The sequence below is a fragment of the Gymnogyps californianus genome, chromosome 2 (assembly GCF_018139145.2).
Source record: "Gymnogyps californianus isolate 813 chromosome 2, ASM1813914v2, whole genome shotgun sequence".
Classification (NCBI taxonomy): Eukaryota; Metazoa; Chordata; class Aves; order Accipitriformes; family Cathartidae; genus Gymnogyps; species Gymnogyps californianus.
Genome location: NC_059472.1, coordinates 68,106,501 through 68,123,697, shown reverse-complemented (window position 1 = coordinate 68,123,697; position 17,197 = coordinate 68,106,501). Strand labels below are relative to the sequence as shown.

The following is a 17,197-nucleotide window of genomic DNA, read 5'->3' as shown; positions in this document are numbered from 1 at the left end:
GGGCAAATTGTTAAATAAAAGGCTTGAAGAAATACCTGCAATAACCCTGCCTGTAGAGTTCATGAAGCTTGAATCCTTTTTAAACATATTTCCCTTCCAATATCTCCATGTACTTCCAGGGCTGCCTCTTTTCTTTCCTTTGCCTCTTGGGCTCAATTTTGAGTCTGCTCCTTGTTGCAGCTAAGCCTGTGACACCTCAGGTTTGTGTTTAGTCTGCTGGTTCCCTTTTGGAGTCTCTCTGCCGCTATCTGCCTTCCTGCCCCATTCTGCACTCAGGAGGTGCTTGTGTGTGTAGGCAATGGGTAATGCACCACTGTGGATGTCACACGTGGTGAAACCATTTGTCACGGTGGGTTTGAACCAGGAGCACATTCAGTCTCTCAGGTGCTGCAGATCGCTTTGCTGCATTTTTTTTAAATTATTTAAATAAGTCCCTCTTTTCCAAAACGTTCCCAGAAATGCGAAGTTGTTTGGACCGTGTAGTTCTGTGAATAACAGAGTATATTGTGACAACTTGCACTGCATGAAATATGGTGGCCAACGGGGTCAGGAGACAGTTTAGTGCTGTAGCAATTGTAGGCATATTCCACCTACTGGAGAAATCCACTGTCAGGCATAACTAAGGCAAGACCAAGTCACCATTCAAAATTTGGTTTTCAGCCTGGGGGAGGAAAGAGATACTCTGGTCTTTGGGAAAAAGGAGCAAGGGTCCTAACCGATACTTGGATTTTGAGGATTTTTGGTACCTGCCAACTATGAAGCACTGTGCCTACTCACACACTGTCATGCCATCTGGGTAGTGGTTAAAATAAAATTGTATTCTCTCCATACTGTCTCTTTTTTGCCAGGTATTAAGGGAAAAAAAGGCATGATGTTTACCTGTGCTGATATGCACTCGATCCATTTCCAGCCTGAGACTTCTATAAAATGGTGAATTATTGTAGTCTGGTGCTATGTTAATTTAAGGCAAATTAAAACATACCATGAATTTCATTTGGCTTTTACGGGCTAACTTAAATGGTGGCTTATCCAAATGATCACACATTATTCCTCTTTAAATAAATTAACTTAGCAGAGTTTTATTCACTATAGACAAAGTTCAACTGTTTTACATCACAGAAAAATTTTAATTAAAAATCATAAATGTGTGATGAAGGCTATTACACCAGATTTTCTTGACCTTTGGGTCAAGAAATTTATTTTTGCTATTCTTAATTCATTAAGACCTTTTTAAACTCTTACTTTGTCAGTAGTATTGTTCTTCTGACCTGTGTCTGTGTCGTGGTTTTAACCCCAGCCAGCAACTAAGCACCACGCAGCCGCTTCCCCCTTCCCCCTCCCAGTGGGGTGAGGAGGAGGAAAGAGAAAAAAAGTAAACACTTGTGGGTTGAGATAAGAACAGTTTAATAACTAAAGTAAAATATAATACTAACAATAGTAATAATGAAAAAATAATAATAGTAATGAAAAGGAATATAACAAAAAAGGAAGGGGGGGAAGGGGGAAAAAAAAAAGTGATGCACAATGCAATTGCTCACCACCCGCTGACCGATGCCCAGTTAGTTCCCGAGCCGTGATCCCCGCTGCCCGGCCAACTCCCCCCTGTTTATATACTGGGCATGACGTTCCATGGTATGGAATACCCCTTTGGCTAGTTCAGGTCAGCTGCCCCGGCTCTGCTCCCTCCCAGCTTCTTGCACACCTGCTTGCTGGCAGAGCATGGGAGACTGAAAAGTCCTTGGCTTAAGATAAGCACTACTTAGCAACAACTAAAACATTGGAGTGTTATCAACATTCTCACACTAAATCCAAAACCCAGCACTGTACCAGCTACTAAAAAGAAAGTTAACTCTGTCCAAGCCGAAACCAGGACAGTCTGCGTTTCCAGAATTCTTCTTGGGGAATTAAAATTTAAAAAAAAAAATAAAAAAATAAAAATTCAAATAATATTGCTTCAGAAAAAGCCATGCTGGGAGCTACTTGTACCACTTAGCACTCTTCATGAAGAACATCATCCTCTGAAGGAAAAGAGTTTAATCTTATTTTCCAAAAATACCAGATGCTTTCTGACCTTTTATTAAAATACAAATATATTCTCAAGAACACCACAGACATCCTTGTGATAGCTTAAGAGATCTTCTCACGTTCTCCAGGTAAGCGACTTTCAGAAGCTATAACAACAATTCTGAAGGGCCTCGGAGTCATCTGTGCCTCTTGTCATCCCTGGTGAATGTTTATTTAGAAGCTGCTGCGGTTGTGTGCACTGAGAGACAGGCCCTGTTGCTGTATGACGGAGGCATATACGGGAGACTTTATTTCAACATGACACTCTTAACAAGAAAGATACTGAAGAGCTCTTTTTCCATATCTTCTCACACTCAGAATAATGTCTTATTTTAATTTCATGTCAGAAAAGAATCAAGAAAGATTTCTCCCCCCTCCCCCGCATAGAACTAGAGTCTTTTTCAGGAGCGAGTAGGTCATGGGACAGAAAGAATTGATATAGCAGACTTCCCCCACAACTGATTCTTGCTGAGGGCCAAGTGATTTTTCAAAATATCATCACACTCCTATCTCGGTTTCAATTGCAGATTATTACTCAAGAGTGGGATGCCAGGCCTACTATGATGTATATTGCTGTTACTTCAAATGTTTTGTGCTAGTACACTTCCATTTTCTTCCATGTACAAGAGCTTTCTGATTGTTATTTATAAATTTCATTTTCTCCTTCTATAATCCCTTCTCTTATTTCAGTTCCTCCTTTTATTTGCTGCAAAGAGCACAGCTGCAGTTAAAAAGTTTCACGTTTTCAGTACGCAACAATTTTCAGTGTACTGAAAAGAAGCAAGTCAACAGTTCAGAGATGGTGACCCTTCCCTGCATTAGGTGATTATTCCTTCTCCCAAAATGACCTGGGGAAAAAAACAATCCTCCTATTAAAATCAAGTACATTGTCAATAGTAGACATAAGAAAAGGAGAACATTGGGAAAACTCAACTTTTTAAAGGCAGTTTCAGAAAATTTATTTTACTATATATAGAATGAAGTACTCTTGTACTAAGTTTTGACTTATTATTTTTGATTGTTCATGCTGAAAGTCATATCTTTTGCAGTGCTCATACTCTAGACCTGGAAAAGAAAAACCAAGTATCATATTTAAATGACACATCTTTTCACTTTTGTGACTTCTTCCCTGTATTCTAAAAAGCACGGGGAATGGAATGAAAGGAAATCTAACGAAAATAGTCCAACAGAGTGTGACTATGAAAACATAGGCTATTTATGGTAGTGTAATAATAAATGGTAATGAATGAAGGGAAGAAAAAGAAAGACAAGGCAAGTACAAAATTGAACAATTGACATTAGTGACTCTGTGTTGAGCCTGCCAAAATTATCTCCCTTAGCTCTTCATTTTGTACTTGAGCTGCAACTGGCAAATGCCTTGTAAATCTACTACAGCACATGTCTTTCTCTCAAAATGAGAGGCAACAAAATAGTAAGTAGTTTGCAACAATAAATTCAAGTGATAATGATCTTGGGGCTCAAGTGTCTGAAACAATTAGCACCTTTTGAGGTTACTTAAATGCAAAAACACAACTGATTTCCTAGGGGAATTTTAAAAAGCCTTTTGATGCAAATAAAGAACAGAGATATTTTCCTCATTTGTTGAATAATTAAAATTAATTCTTTGTTTTGTTAGAAATCACTGTAAGGTTGAACTTCTTTGGTAAAAATTGGAAAAGCTGGAGAAAACTGAGCCAGCTTATTCTCAACAACAGGTCATGTTATTTGTTTTCTAAACATCTTTGAACATATTATTTTTCCTACACTGTTCCTCTGGACTTTTGTGCTTTTCCATAATTCCACTTATTTCCATACAACATAATAGCAATGGAGCAGTATAGATTACATAGTGAGGAAGAAGCAGAAGTGAGCAAGGCATTGGTCTCCCTGTTAATACTGAATGTACCAAAATACCCGATAAGTGTTTGAGCTCTGAGATGTCAGAGAAAACAATAAAATACTAAGACTTAGTTTTGCTTTTTACATATTTATGCTATAAAACTGTGAATGTGAATGTCCACATGCAGCTTTAAGGATACTTGGAAAAATTTCTAATTCAAGATGACATTGTGTGTGTGTGTGAACATTCATCCATTTTAATCAATGCTGCTAATCAGAAGACATCTGTAAAACTGTCTTGTGTAATATTATTGGGTTGATGCAGAAGTGAATGAGTTAAATAAAATGCACTGTATGTTCTGGGTGAGCAAATACAGTGTGAATGCTATAAAAGACAGAGGGCTGGCCCAGGAATATTTGAATGAACACCAATTTGATTCTGGTTAGATGATGGGTCCAGCTGCAGAATAATTCAGCAGAACTCAATAACTTATACTGTGGGATCTGACTAACTGCTCATATTGCACAACAAGATCTCTCTAAGGCCCAAATGTTAGCTTTCCATTAGCAATTCAGAATGAGATGTTAATGTTTTGAATTCATGTTCACCATCTTATGGACGTCCTGGCCGGTGTTACCTGAATTATGAATTTCATCGCTGTGCAGCCCTAGAACAACTCCTGCATTTGATCAGTGGTACAGCCAGAAAAAAGGATACAGTGGACCCTATCTAAAATTACTCAGGTGTGGGGTCCCCCACGGGCTACAAGGTGGATATCTGTGCCACTGTGGTCCTCCATGAGCTGCAGGGGGACAGCCTGCCTCACCATGGTCTTCACCATGGGCTGCAGGGGAATCTCTGCTCCAGTGCCTGGAGCACCTCCTCCCCCTCCTTCTTCACTGACCTTGGTGTCTGCAGGGCTTTTTCTCTCACATTTTTTCTCACTCCTCTTTCACAGCTGCTGTGCAGTATTTTTTTACCCTTTCTTAAATGTGTTATCACAGAGGTTCCACCAGCGTCACTGATGGGCTCAGCTTTGGGCAGTGGTGGGTCTGTTTTGGAGCTGGCCGGAACTGACTCTGTCAGACATGGGGGGCAGCTCCTGGTGTCTTCTCACAGAAGCCACCCCTGCAGCTCCCCTGCTACCAAAACCTTGCCATGTAAGCCCGATACAGTTGCGTTATTGAAAGGGAGTGATCTTTATATCACAAATATACAAAAAGTTTCTTGATGATCTTCTGAACTTCTGTCTGTGTAACAGTTACAGATCAAGGAAAGGCTTCAACTTCCAAGCTGAATGCAAGTTTACTGTGAAAAGAGGAAGTCAATTTGATCTCTGCTATTACTGCATATTTAATCGTGGTGGAAACTTGGGCAGAGTCAGTTTTGATTACACAAGACTTATCTATTTGCTACACTCCAACTCCATTTCATATTGGAGTTCTTAAATTGGAATCATCCAGTGTAAATGTTATATACTCAAAGAAATAGTAACGAGACAGAAAATATAAGTCATATAAATGAAAAAAAAAAGGATAAATGAAAAAAAAAATAGAGAAAGTATGTATACTCCTTTTATAAGGAGAGACAGGAAATTTTTGTTTATCTTGCTGGGTGGACTCAGTTCCCAAATAGTGAACCAAGAAAAAGAAAATGACGTTGAGCAAGAAGCTGAGCCTTCACGAGGTGTTTAGACAGCCTCTTAGGAAAGGAGGCGACAAAAGAGTGGTGAGTGGTCACCCTTGCTGTGGAGTCAGTCACTTAAGAGGCAAGTGGCACCTGAGGCAGAATATAAGCTGTTAAATGGATGCCAAGCACCAATACCTTAGTGGCAGCACTCTGTGAACTATTCCTTGTACAGTAGGCAGGATCAGATGAAGAAGTTGCTAGGTAAAGTCTCAAAGTGTGTCAAGAGGTGTCAAGGTGAGAGGGTTAATTTTACTGGGAAATATTTCACTGAATAGATTAAGTCCTCCTCTGCTGTGTCCACTCCTAAACCAAAATGAAATCTGATTGCTAGTAGTTAAAATTAAAAGCTGATAGAGAAATCATATAGAGAAGAGCGCACAGTTTGGGATGAGTTAACTTCAGTTTTAAGATACAGAAGTTTGGTGTAGTTGTTGGAGGGGGTTGCTTTTGGTTTTGTTTTTCAAATGCAGAACATGGGAATGGCTACAGTGTTTCAGACCAGACTTGGTGCAAGCACTCAGTATTGTCCTGGAACAGCTGATCGCAAGACAGGGCAAGCTTTTAATCTTACTTCCCCAGAATGCTGTCCTAGCCACCAATGATCTGTGATTCAGGAGTTTCCTGAGAAAATCGCTGTCTCTCTATTAAGAATTTTTGAATTGTTTTTTGAATTGTTTTTGATCTATGAATTAGTCCAATTTCTTTTCATGTATTTGTGAACTTTTAACATTCATAACATCCCCTGGCAAGACGTTTCACACCTACTTCACACAGTTTGAAGAAGTTTAGAACAAATGAATGGAAGTGCTTTATCTTTCAATGGATAATTTTGTTGTCACCAGATGTTGTGGTTGTCAAAGTGGTGGTTCCAAGAGCAGTTGTACAAACTCATGGAAAGAAAATCTAGTTACAGGGATTAAATGCAAAAATATAATTTCTGGCTTTGAAAGTTCCTAAGTTGCAGATACTTGAAAACAGAGAGGATACCTCAGGAGAAGCACACCCTGCCCATAAACCTAGGCAGAGGATGTTAACCTGATTGACCTTTGTGGTAGCTCAGAGCAGTTGTCCATATGTTCTTCACTGAATTGTCTGTATTGCTTGATGACTTTAAAGTGAATGAAAATCAAACGAAAAACACTTTTGGTGCTCCTCATCTCTTAGCTCCTTTCAAGCTGATAGTCTAACGTAGAGTTAGTTCCTGAGCAAGATTTTGCAGAGGATAGGAATAATGCTTTGTACCTCTGTTCTCTCTGTTCAAGGAAGTCTCATCATATATTTATGAGCACTTGCTTCTCTTTCCGATTACATTCAGTGCAGAGTGCTGCTGAAAGCTCTCATATCACTTGAAAAAATTTGATATTTCATTATGCAGATGACAGCTGTTGGTTATTCCCTCTCATCATAAAGGATCTCTAACCTCAGTAGTCAGTAGCTCAATAGATACCAAAATTATTCCTCAGGTTTACTTTTACTCAGACAAGTAGAATTGTGCCAGAATATAGCTAACTGAGAAACAGCTGGGCATAGCTATTCAACAGCTAGAAATCTAAATATGATCATGCATCTGACCAGTGCATCAGTTCCCAATAGTTCTCATTGCTATGTGAATCTAACAAGATCAGCTAAATTACAAGTATCTGCTCTTCTGCTAGTCCTGTAATTACTCAAGCCTATCAATGTTATAGGAGTCAGCAAAGCTTTATGTATCGGACCCATACGAATTTCCATTCTGTGCACTAAGGATTTGCACTGTCTTAGGCTTATGGCCCTGAGGGTTTGAGTACGCACCCCGATATCTCTCTCACTGTCTGCCAGACAGCCTTTCTGGCAGCCAGCAACCCTCACGAGTCAGTTCTGCTGCTTCTCCTGACTTCAGTGATGTGTGTCCTTCACACGGGACATCCTTTCTCTCAGCTGCAAAGGGCCTTTGGATACAGTGGAGAAGGTCTCGCTTGTGTATTCGGCTGCTGCGCTGCTCTCTCCAGAAAGGTTTCTTGTCCTTGTGCACCCCTTATGCTTCAGGCAGTACTTCCCCCCCTGTGCATTCAGATGCTTTTCTTGGTGGAGGATGGTAGTTTTTATATGCCAGCCTCTCCTCTGAAGAGGATTCAAGAAGGTTAACACTTCAGTCCCCAAACTCATTCGACTCCTCTCCTATGCAGCAGTTCATCTGGCTATTTTTCTTAATTAAAATAAGTGGTTCTGTTCCCTTGGAAATGGAAACTATGCCTTTGTCAGGTGCCACCTGTGATATTAATCCATCTTGGGCGCAGTGAGAGTTGGGACCCTTCACAGACCTTTGCTTGGTGATTTACTGGTATTTTTCCTTGTGAATTGTCCATGTAATCTGTATCAAGTCTGTATCTGTATCAAGTGTGTTGAGATACATATTAATGAAATAATTACACTAAATGTATGTTTGCTATTTGTATGTGGCTTATTAATGGCTTTTGGCTGAGACTAAGCACAGCAATTAATGTGTTTGGGGTGAGTAGTTCTCAGTCCCTTCCTCTGAAGAAAATTGTAGCATGTACCAAAACACATGTATTTGAAATTCCAGTTATGGTAAAACTACATTTTTCCAATGAAGAGTGTTGCATCCTCAGTGTTTCAATGTGCAGTCAAGATCAGCAGCACAGCATGGCTGTCTGTTTTTATACATATATAAGTCAAAAGTGAGCTGGGTGCAGTTCAGCTTAGCAAAATAGAGATGTTGATGACAATTTAGGTGAAAGAGCAAGACTAGCTAGCAAAAGCAGTGTTGGCTCCTTTGGGTGATATTTTTCATCGTTTAAGTTTGTGACTTCTTATGAGGGATTCTTTCCCCTTCATTGCTGTTAGTCATGCTCCAATTAATAAGCAAGTCAGCTTCTTGTCATCCACATGTGGCCAGGACCTTCTAGCCTCTGCTTTTTAATGTGGGTTTTGGTTCTTATGCAGTCTTTTGTTGTACTGTAATTAGATTGCTGCATAGCATTGCTCCTGGACCTAGTTGTCGTCACTTGGCGACAACAATTCAGGAACTCATTTGGTGGTTATATGGTGGGAATTTCAGTGGTGTCTGTGCTTGTTCTCTTTCAACAACGTTGCCCACTTTTAGGGTTAGATATGTGGGGTTTGGCAATAGAAGATCATGAGCAGCCATGGTGGCCTTCTGGGATCTCTGAAAAAGTCAAGTTGTTAAAAGGGCTTCAGGAGCTTGCTAAGGATACGTTCCTCAGACTAGAGGCAGGAAGAAACCTTTTCTAACTGCTTGTCTGTCTGGCTTGGTAGGGCTATTATTTTTATCTGAATGTTTATTTTTTAATGCTTGTAACAGACTGTTCTGTTGCTTGCAGGGAAGAATGTTATACACAGTGTATGCTGTGAAATGTGACGTTAAACAAATGTGAAAGTCCGCTTTCTCCCATCTCTCTCATTTTTCCTTTCCTTTTTGTCCAGTTGTGGCCAGCCACAGTATTAAGCTCTTTTTCTTTATCTCTGAGACATACTTTGGACTATTTTGGCAGTTTTGCTCAAGGAGCAGACTGAGTCCTGTAATTATTTGTGGTGGCCTAAAAAAGAGAGCTGAGTCTAGTCAGGAAGAAAGTACAAAGATGAAAACATGGTAGGCTTTTAACTGAATCACATTGAAGAGAAGCCCACATGTTATTGTATGTACTTTGGATTGATCAGTAATATATCTGGGCAGTGTGAACCTTTCACTTTGGGAGAGATGAATAAAGCTTTCAGCATACCTTCCCAAGAGAATCACTGTGTGATTGAAAAAGGGTTGTTGCCATGCAAGTATCTTCATAAACATGAAAAGATCAAATAAATAAGAAAGAAAAAACCTTATCGTAATAACAATTCTGGACCTCCCAGCAAATCAACCTTTTTGGATCCGTAACTGCATAAGGTTACTTTACTGCAGTGAGAAACAATTTGTAGGCAAATAATAGTTAAAAATGCATCAGTGTTTTGTGATGTAAAGGTGAATTTTAGTATGAATTTTACTTCAGATAACAGACCATAGGTCCTTATTGTTTAGAATGCAGAAGTTTATTTCTCCATAGCTTTTTATGTACATAGCCCTTCATGGGCTGCAGCTTCTGATTGTTATTTTACTATTGACATCCTCCTTATTTCATATATGACTTGTATTCTTCTTAAACTGTTATTCAGTGATACATTTAAAACACGTGACATAATACAAAAAAATAAATAATTATATTATCTGGTTTTAAGTTGGTATGAAAACCAATTCAACAATCTCTGTTGCTGCAGCTTCAAATGGTGAGGTGGATGAGGGCAAAGACTTGGCTAAATGTCAGTTAAGTTCACATTCTTAAAGGTCTAGTGTCCTTGTCTAAAAGTAAAGAAGTAGCTGAGCCTTCTAGTTGCGCTTGGAATAAACTGGTCTTTAACTAGGAGGTGGAGGAGTAAGAATGGAGGACACTGCTTATTCCAGTAATCACAATCTCAATTCCTTCACAATGTGAGCTTGCCACCAATCTGTCAAACTGACAAGGGAGCCTCTGCCATACTGAATGGTTTTTTTTTTTTTTCTGTAATAAGAAGGAAAATGTTGTGCTATATTATGCAATTTAAAAAAGTCTATGCAGTAAAAATCTGTATCTGTTTGAATAAGTGGGAGCAATAATTCTATTCTTGCAGATAGAATGCAAATAGAATAATTTTTTCTTTTAGCATATTAATTCAGTAAGGAGATTAATAAAGGCTTGCAAACTTCTTACTCAAAATCTTTATTCTCTCCACAGAATGCAATACAATTACTACTTGGATGCTGATAGTAAATGAACTGTTTTATTAAATTGTCATAATGAAATATTGGAGGCTGGTGTATGATAAATCTTATAAAGACTATATTTGAGGAAGACTTTGTAGAGGAGGCAAAAGAGGGCAGAAAATTTTGTTTCAAAAAGAGAGATAAAGAAGTGGCTGCTAGTGGAGCAGTGGCAGCTACCATTATAGCCTGTTGGCACTCCTGACTTCCAGTATGGTTTGTAATCAAATTCTTAACTTCAGCTACATGATTTATTAATACTCAGCTGCACGCTCAGGAATTAAGCCATGACTACATAAGTTGTTATGAATGATTGATACTACTCTATTCAAGGATTGATATATCTTTTGCAATACTGACTAGCATCACCCTTTGTTTCTTAGTTTAACATAAACTGAGACCAAGACTGAAAAATTCTTTACACCTGACATAATGATCGAACTAATTGTCAGAGAAGCCCAGAACAAGTCAGGTTAGAAGGGGACCTCAGAAGTTCATTTAGTCCAGTTCTTCTGCTGAAAGGAGAGTGAGTTATGAGAGCAGAATAATTAATTCTTAGGGCTTTAAAAGAATATTCTTTTGATATTTTTTTAAGATTTTGTGTTGCCCTTCTAAATAATAGGCTCTCTACTGTATATTTTTGCACAGAGTACTGAGGTTGGACCTTAAGGAGAGGTTACTTAGGAGTCTTCATTAGAGACAGAACTTTCTTTAGAGAGACCATGAGTAGTGTCAAACTTTCCTCCGACTATGGAAATCCTGCTGACATCTGGTGTTACATTCCAAATTTTGTTTTGGGAAATGGTAGCTCTGAATGTAGAAAAGGTTTCAGTCAACCATTTTTTGTTGGGGCTTTTTTTAGTCTTTGTCAAATGGTGGTATAAAAATTCAGATGTTGCAGCTTTGGCTTGGAAGGAAGACATATAAGGGGTTTTGAACGATGTAAGGAGGGGTTTTCCTGTTCTTTTACTATAGCACATTAGGCATCCAGAATAGAGTGCTCCAATTTTTCACAGTTGGGTCTTAAGATGTTATATATTGTACAATTTTTACATCAGTGCAACCCCTGAATTTTTTCCCTGCCCAATAGTTTATTTCTTAGTTAGTTATGTTATTTGTGACATTGAATATTACCTCTTTCTTTTTTTTTTTTTTCCCCAGTGTGACAATGCAAAAGGACTCAAAGCCTTCTATGATGCAATAAAATATGGACCTAATCATCTGATGGTTTTTGGTGGCGTATGTGCAACTGTTACTTCTATCATTGCTGAATCTCTGAAGGGGTGGAATTTGGTTCAGGTAAGGCATGGAATGGAATATATTCAAATGCTGACTATCTTGTATCTCTATATCTTTTTTTTTTTTTAAGTTTAGAAACTTAGTATTTGATGCTTTTCAAGCTTAACATTTTGTGCAATTAGTGTATCTCAGCTTTGAAAGTCAGTGAAGTTATGTGTAAAGAAGGACAGTTACTTCTATATAGTACTAGATTTTAAGGCTTGGCATTGGCTCAAAATGCTTGTGAGTATGGGGCAGCGGTTGTGTGTCTCAGTAGATTAATTAAATAAAATTAATTTAATGTATCTCAAAAAGCAACCTAAATGAAATGAAGTTCAGTCGTGGTAGGTGGGCAAATCTAGGACTTATCCAAAGTTAGAGGAAACAACTTGTCAGGCCGTAAATTATGGTACACTGGGGTCTTTACTCAGTCTCTACTCAGTCATAATGCAATAATTCCTATTGACTTTCAAAGCGTTGAAGTGCATAAATTGTAAGTAGTAACTGGGTACTTATCTCAGTATTTGACTCACAAAGCACACTTATTCCCAGCTGTTCTTCTTTCTGACTTTCTCAAAGGTCAAGTTTGTGGAAAGGTTCCCTCTGCTGAGGAATCAGAATTTATTAATACTAATCTTTAAAATGCAGATGATAACAGCATGATTTTCTTCATTTCTTCAATCATCTGTCCACTGATGATCTTTGGTTTGATGGCTGTTCATGCAAGGTAGCCAGCCAGTTTTGCTTTTCAGATGTGGAAATGCCCTGGCTTCCTACTCAATATTCATGTTGCCCAAAGATAAGTTTGTATCATTTTTATTAAAATAAACAAAACATTCTATAGCAAAATAATAAAATAATAACATATAACAATTACCTGAGGTTTCAGTTACAGACAGACTCCTCTTTTCCACCTGGAATACTCACTGAGATTAGTGCAGAATGAACAAATGAGGCATAATTAAGTTTGTGAAGAAGATGATGATCAGAGTACAAATGGGAAAATCTTTGGAGGATAATTAAAGTAGCTTGTTAACTGTGTTTTGCAAAGCTTGTCATATCAGATCTTCTTTTTTTCTTATGCTTCAGGATTTTTTCTGATGTGAAAAACATCAGTTCTACTATGGAAACAAAATAATAGTGTATCTCTAGGGAGAACGGAGAAAGCAACAGAAAGCTTGAAACTATCATTTAACACTCTTTCTTAAAAATGGCCTAGTCCATGGCCTATAATGAAGGATATGGCTGGAGCTCTGTTTTTTTTGGAAATTGTCACATGGAACTTCCAGATGATGTAGGATGTTTTAAGGAATTGGATTTCATTGTGCTAAATCCTTTTCATTTGCACTCAAGTTCTGCCTGCTAAGGTCTGAAAATCAATTTGTTAATGAAGTTGCTCAGTCAATAAGGAAGGGCAATTAGGAAGCTTCTATTTGCTTTTAAATGCCTGAATTTGTCAATATATGTGTTAACTTATATAATGATATGAATCATTGCTACCAGACAGCATCTATTTCTTTGTATTTAGCCACTACAGCTGTGATTAAGTCTTAAACATTATTAATGATATCAGTACATCAAGGGATTCTTTGCTGCTTGGGCTTAGTATCCTGCAGGCACTAGATAAATCCTCACATGGCATAACTCCACTTCGTGTCAGGTTTTTATATATTGATTGACTGAATGATGAAAGAACACAAATGACAGCATGGCTGGGAAGTGTGGCGAGGCTTAGTGGATGGTATAGCAGCAACAGAAACAGTCTAAATACAGTTTGTGAAAGTGTTATGTCATACAGTGACAGCAACATGTGTATCTGCAAATCAGCAGATGTAGTATGTATAAGATAGTGGGGAAACGGAGTACAAATCCTTCCACTCCTCAGGATCTACTGTCATAAGCACCTTTGATTAAAAGCATAACTTGAGTAGAAGAAATAGATAAAAATCTGTAGTTCTCAGAAGTGGAGCAATAATATTAAGCCTGATAAAATACAAGACTGTCCTCCCTCAAAACTTGAAACTTCACCTCAAGGAATTACAGCAAACTCACATAAATAGGTATATGAATTTGTGATCATGATGAAGTCATTTTATGTTGCGGTCAAGAAGAGGGAAAACAGCATATAGACAAAAACTAACCTGACATTGTATTATTGAATAGAGGATTTACATTTGGATGTCCGACTCCATCACTTTGTCCCTGTGCAGACAGTCACGAAAAGAGAGCTCTTAATCCTAGCAGGAACATCTGATTTGATTTACACAGGTGTCATGTGGTTGAGCAAAGTGATGACTGTCTTCCATGCAAGAGAAATGCAGGATGATAGTGATAGCACTGGGATGAATAGGGAAGAAAAGAATAACAACAGAGTATAATAACTGAAAAATTACTTTCCTTGGCAAATACAGTATGAGGCTGCTGCCTGCACAACTTTTCTGAAAGCCTTTCAGCCCTGAATTCCAAGTTTCTGGGTGACTGCTTTTCCTCTGTTTGGGGGAATTTTTCTGCCTCTTCCCCATTCTCTACAGTAAAAAGTCTCCAAAAACAAACTGCAAAATAAAAGGCAAAGAGTACAAATGTGCTGGATATTATCATGTAGCACTTGCTACTCAGGCAACATTATAGTAATGATGAGAAGGAAAAAAAGGAAATAAATTTTTGCAAGGCAACTTCAGTCTCTACTCTCCTTACTGTATGATGTTGATAATGATACTGTCTTTTTGACTCAGCTGGTTAATTCAGGTCACTGATGGCCTGCAACAATGTGAAATAGGGAAGACTATGAGAGGTTGAGAAGAGTCTCAGTCTGAAGGTGACTTGCCTTATTTCTGTACCATATCTAAAGACAGGGTACTTTTCCTCCCCCATCTTGACAAATTTTGATTTATTTATGATCAGCCACAGAAAGGGAGATTCTGTTCTCAATTGGCTGCCTTCAACTGCTGGCTGATTTAATTATCTCTTACTGTAACAAAATTAATGATTTTTTAATGGAGCATTTTGTATCTGTGGAAAGAGCAAGTTGTTTGTCTGCAAACATGTCATCCTTAAGGACCTTCACCGAGGTATGCTAGGTGACACAACCTGCAAACTGTTTTCTGAACACACATTCTTAGTAGGACAGATGCAGACACCCATTATTTAGCTTCTCAAATGAAAAGCTTCCCTGTGAGTAATCTCTGTGTGCTAGTGGTCCTTACTTTGTTGAGTGGCAGTCTGAGCACGGGCTGGAGGCTGCACGTGCGGCTTTGATCTCCAGTCTGTGGTGCGGAATCCGTTTGAACCTTTGGTGTTTTGGTTAAAAAGTGCTAATAGTATTCTGTGCATCTGATAGTGGGTCATAAAGGCATGAAGGTATAATACTGGGTAGTTGCTGTGCTGTAGGGGGAATATTTCAATGTAAAATTCTTCCGGATTCATCTTATCTCCATTCCCTTTCCATGTGTATTCTAGGCAGTTAAAGAGAGTGAAGAAGAATCATTAATAGTATCTACAATATATTGCAACAGACCAGTTATATATTTTTATTTCATACACTGAAGCATTCTTGCTAGTATCCAGGTAGTGCAAAACAGAGGAGATGGTTTGCAATTCAGTCTTTCTCTTCTATTTCAGGATATCCATCAACTGTTTACCTCTCCATGTGAATTTCTTACAGTGGCAAAAGCATCTAATTTGTATAGATTGCTGTTTCTCCTATTTTACATTGTCATCTCTCACTTTTCCTGATTGCCATATTGACGTAAACATTTAACCAGGATGAGGATTTTGACCAAACTGGTCATCTCTCTTAATTTGTGGAACTGTTTCTCCATTTTGGAGATTTGTCTTTTTCTTTCATTGTGCTGTTTACATTCTCTTACAGCCTGCTTTGTTTACAATTTCTTTTAACTCTGGAAATAAGCCTCTGCCAGAAACAAAGTGTAAATGTTAGTGGGTCCTTGGAATATCCTCTGTTTCTACATATTTAATGTAATCTAGTCATAACTGCCAGCTTCTAGGCAAGTAATTGCTACAGGTGATCCAGTGATTAGATCGTAATGACATTCAAAACAGAGAAACCTTGTTTTGGATTCAGCATGTCATGTTGGAAAGTTTTCTAAGAAAATTATAGGTACCCTAATCATGATGTATTACCCACTTTGTGGGCATATTATTATAGGGCAAGTTCAAGTGTTAGAAAAGGATGTTAGAAAGGGGAAAGGCCTTTAGCTCTCTAGCTCATATAGTTGAGGATTGAAGAGCCTACCCTGAGATTTGTTTTATTATCCCAGAGAACCATAGGTATTCAAGATCCCATCTCTGAATTACCAGAAAGACTGCTGATGTTCAAGAAAATCAGTGATGTTTCTAGCCTTTAATTTCCTTCTGAAACAAGGCTGATGTGATTACATTGTCAGTTTCTCCTAATAATTTCTGACCACTGGCCAATTGCAACCAAGTTTTAACAAAGGATTTCCCAAAGATCATTAGCTTCTATACATTTCTGTGAAAATGAGCTGCTGAGGAGAGGGATCCAGATGAATGAAGGAGAGGCTGCAGCGTGAGCACAGAGAACTTCGAGCCAGCCCATGACATGTGGTGCTCCTTGTCCAGCTGCTGTTTATGGGAAGGGGACTGACTGCATTGAGAAGAGAGTTAAAAAAGCAGCAGAAAGTAAGTTAGGAAAATGCAGAGGAGGGGTGAAGAAGGATATGGGAGCTGGGTGTGTGTTTGTGTGTGTGTGTGTAGAAGCCTAGGACACATATATCTATAGGAAACCAGGCTTTATTGGCTGGCCCTGTTACTCATCAAAATTCTTGTTAATACAGAATTTAACAACTATATGCAGGTTATAATTGGTGTTTTTTAACACTTAAGTAATGCAAGTCATCACAGAGGTTTCTATACTGGCCACTGAATCAAATTTCTTCTTGTTAATATCTGAATTTTCTAAATCCTCGTGCTTGTTACCCAGAGCTCTGGCATGGGCATATAAACATTTGATAAAAAATGTGGGGGTTTTTGTTGGTGAGTGTTTTTTGGTTTGTGTGGAGTTTTTTTGGTTTTGTTTTTTTTTTTTTACATGCCTTGTCACGTTTGTTCCAGTACAGTGAGTTTGTGCTACTTTTGCCTTCACTGCACAATTGCCATGTGTTATTAGTTTAAGCAATGAAAAGGGCATTTAAACTAGTCTTTGGCTAAGAAGATTAGCTACTTCTATCTATGAGATGCAGGCAGTTCCACTTCAACAGGCCTTTCTCCCACTGGAATATGACCCAATGCACCACAAAACTAAAGTCTTTGGCTTCTTGGCCCACAATTCACCATCATAATCTTTTTTTTTTTTTTTTTTTTTCTTTTTTCTCCCCCCCTTTGCTCTCCTATTTTATCTCCTGGGCTTGGGGGAATTTTATAGACTTTCTGTACTTGTGTTGTACTTTTAATAGGCAAAGTGTGTGAGGGGAAACACCTCTTGAGGTCTTATTATATAAGGTGCAAACTTGATGACATTCTGGTCTTGGTTTTGGGAGTTAGCTGAGCACATAAGGAAG

The 17,197-nt window shown here is 38.4% G+C and overlaps 1 protein-coding gene across 1 annotated transcript in view; it reads left to right on the top strand.

Moving 5' to 3' along the window:
• GABBR2 (gamma-aminobutyric acid type B receptor subunit 2) overlaps positions 1-17,197 on the top strand; it is a 492,274-nt gene that overhangs the window by 95,541 nt on the left and 379,536 nt on the right. The window contains exon 2 of the mRNA XM_050891519.1: positions 11,544-11,681. Within this exon, the coding sequence (XP_050747476.1) occupies positions 11,544-11,681 (138 nt within the window). The remainder of the gene's footprint in view (positions 1-11,543; positions 11,682-17,197) is intronic.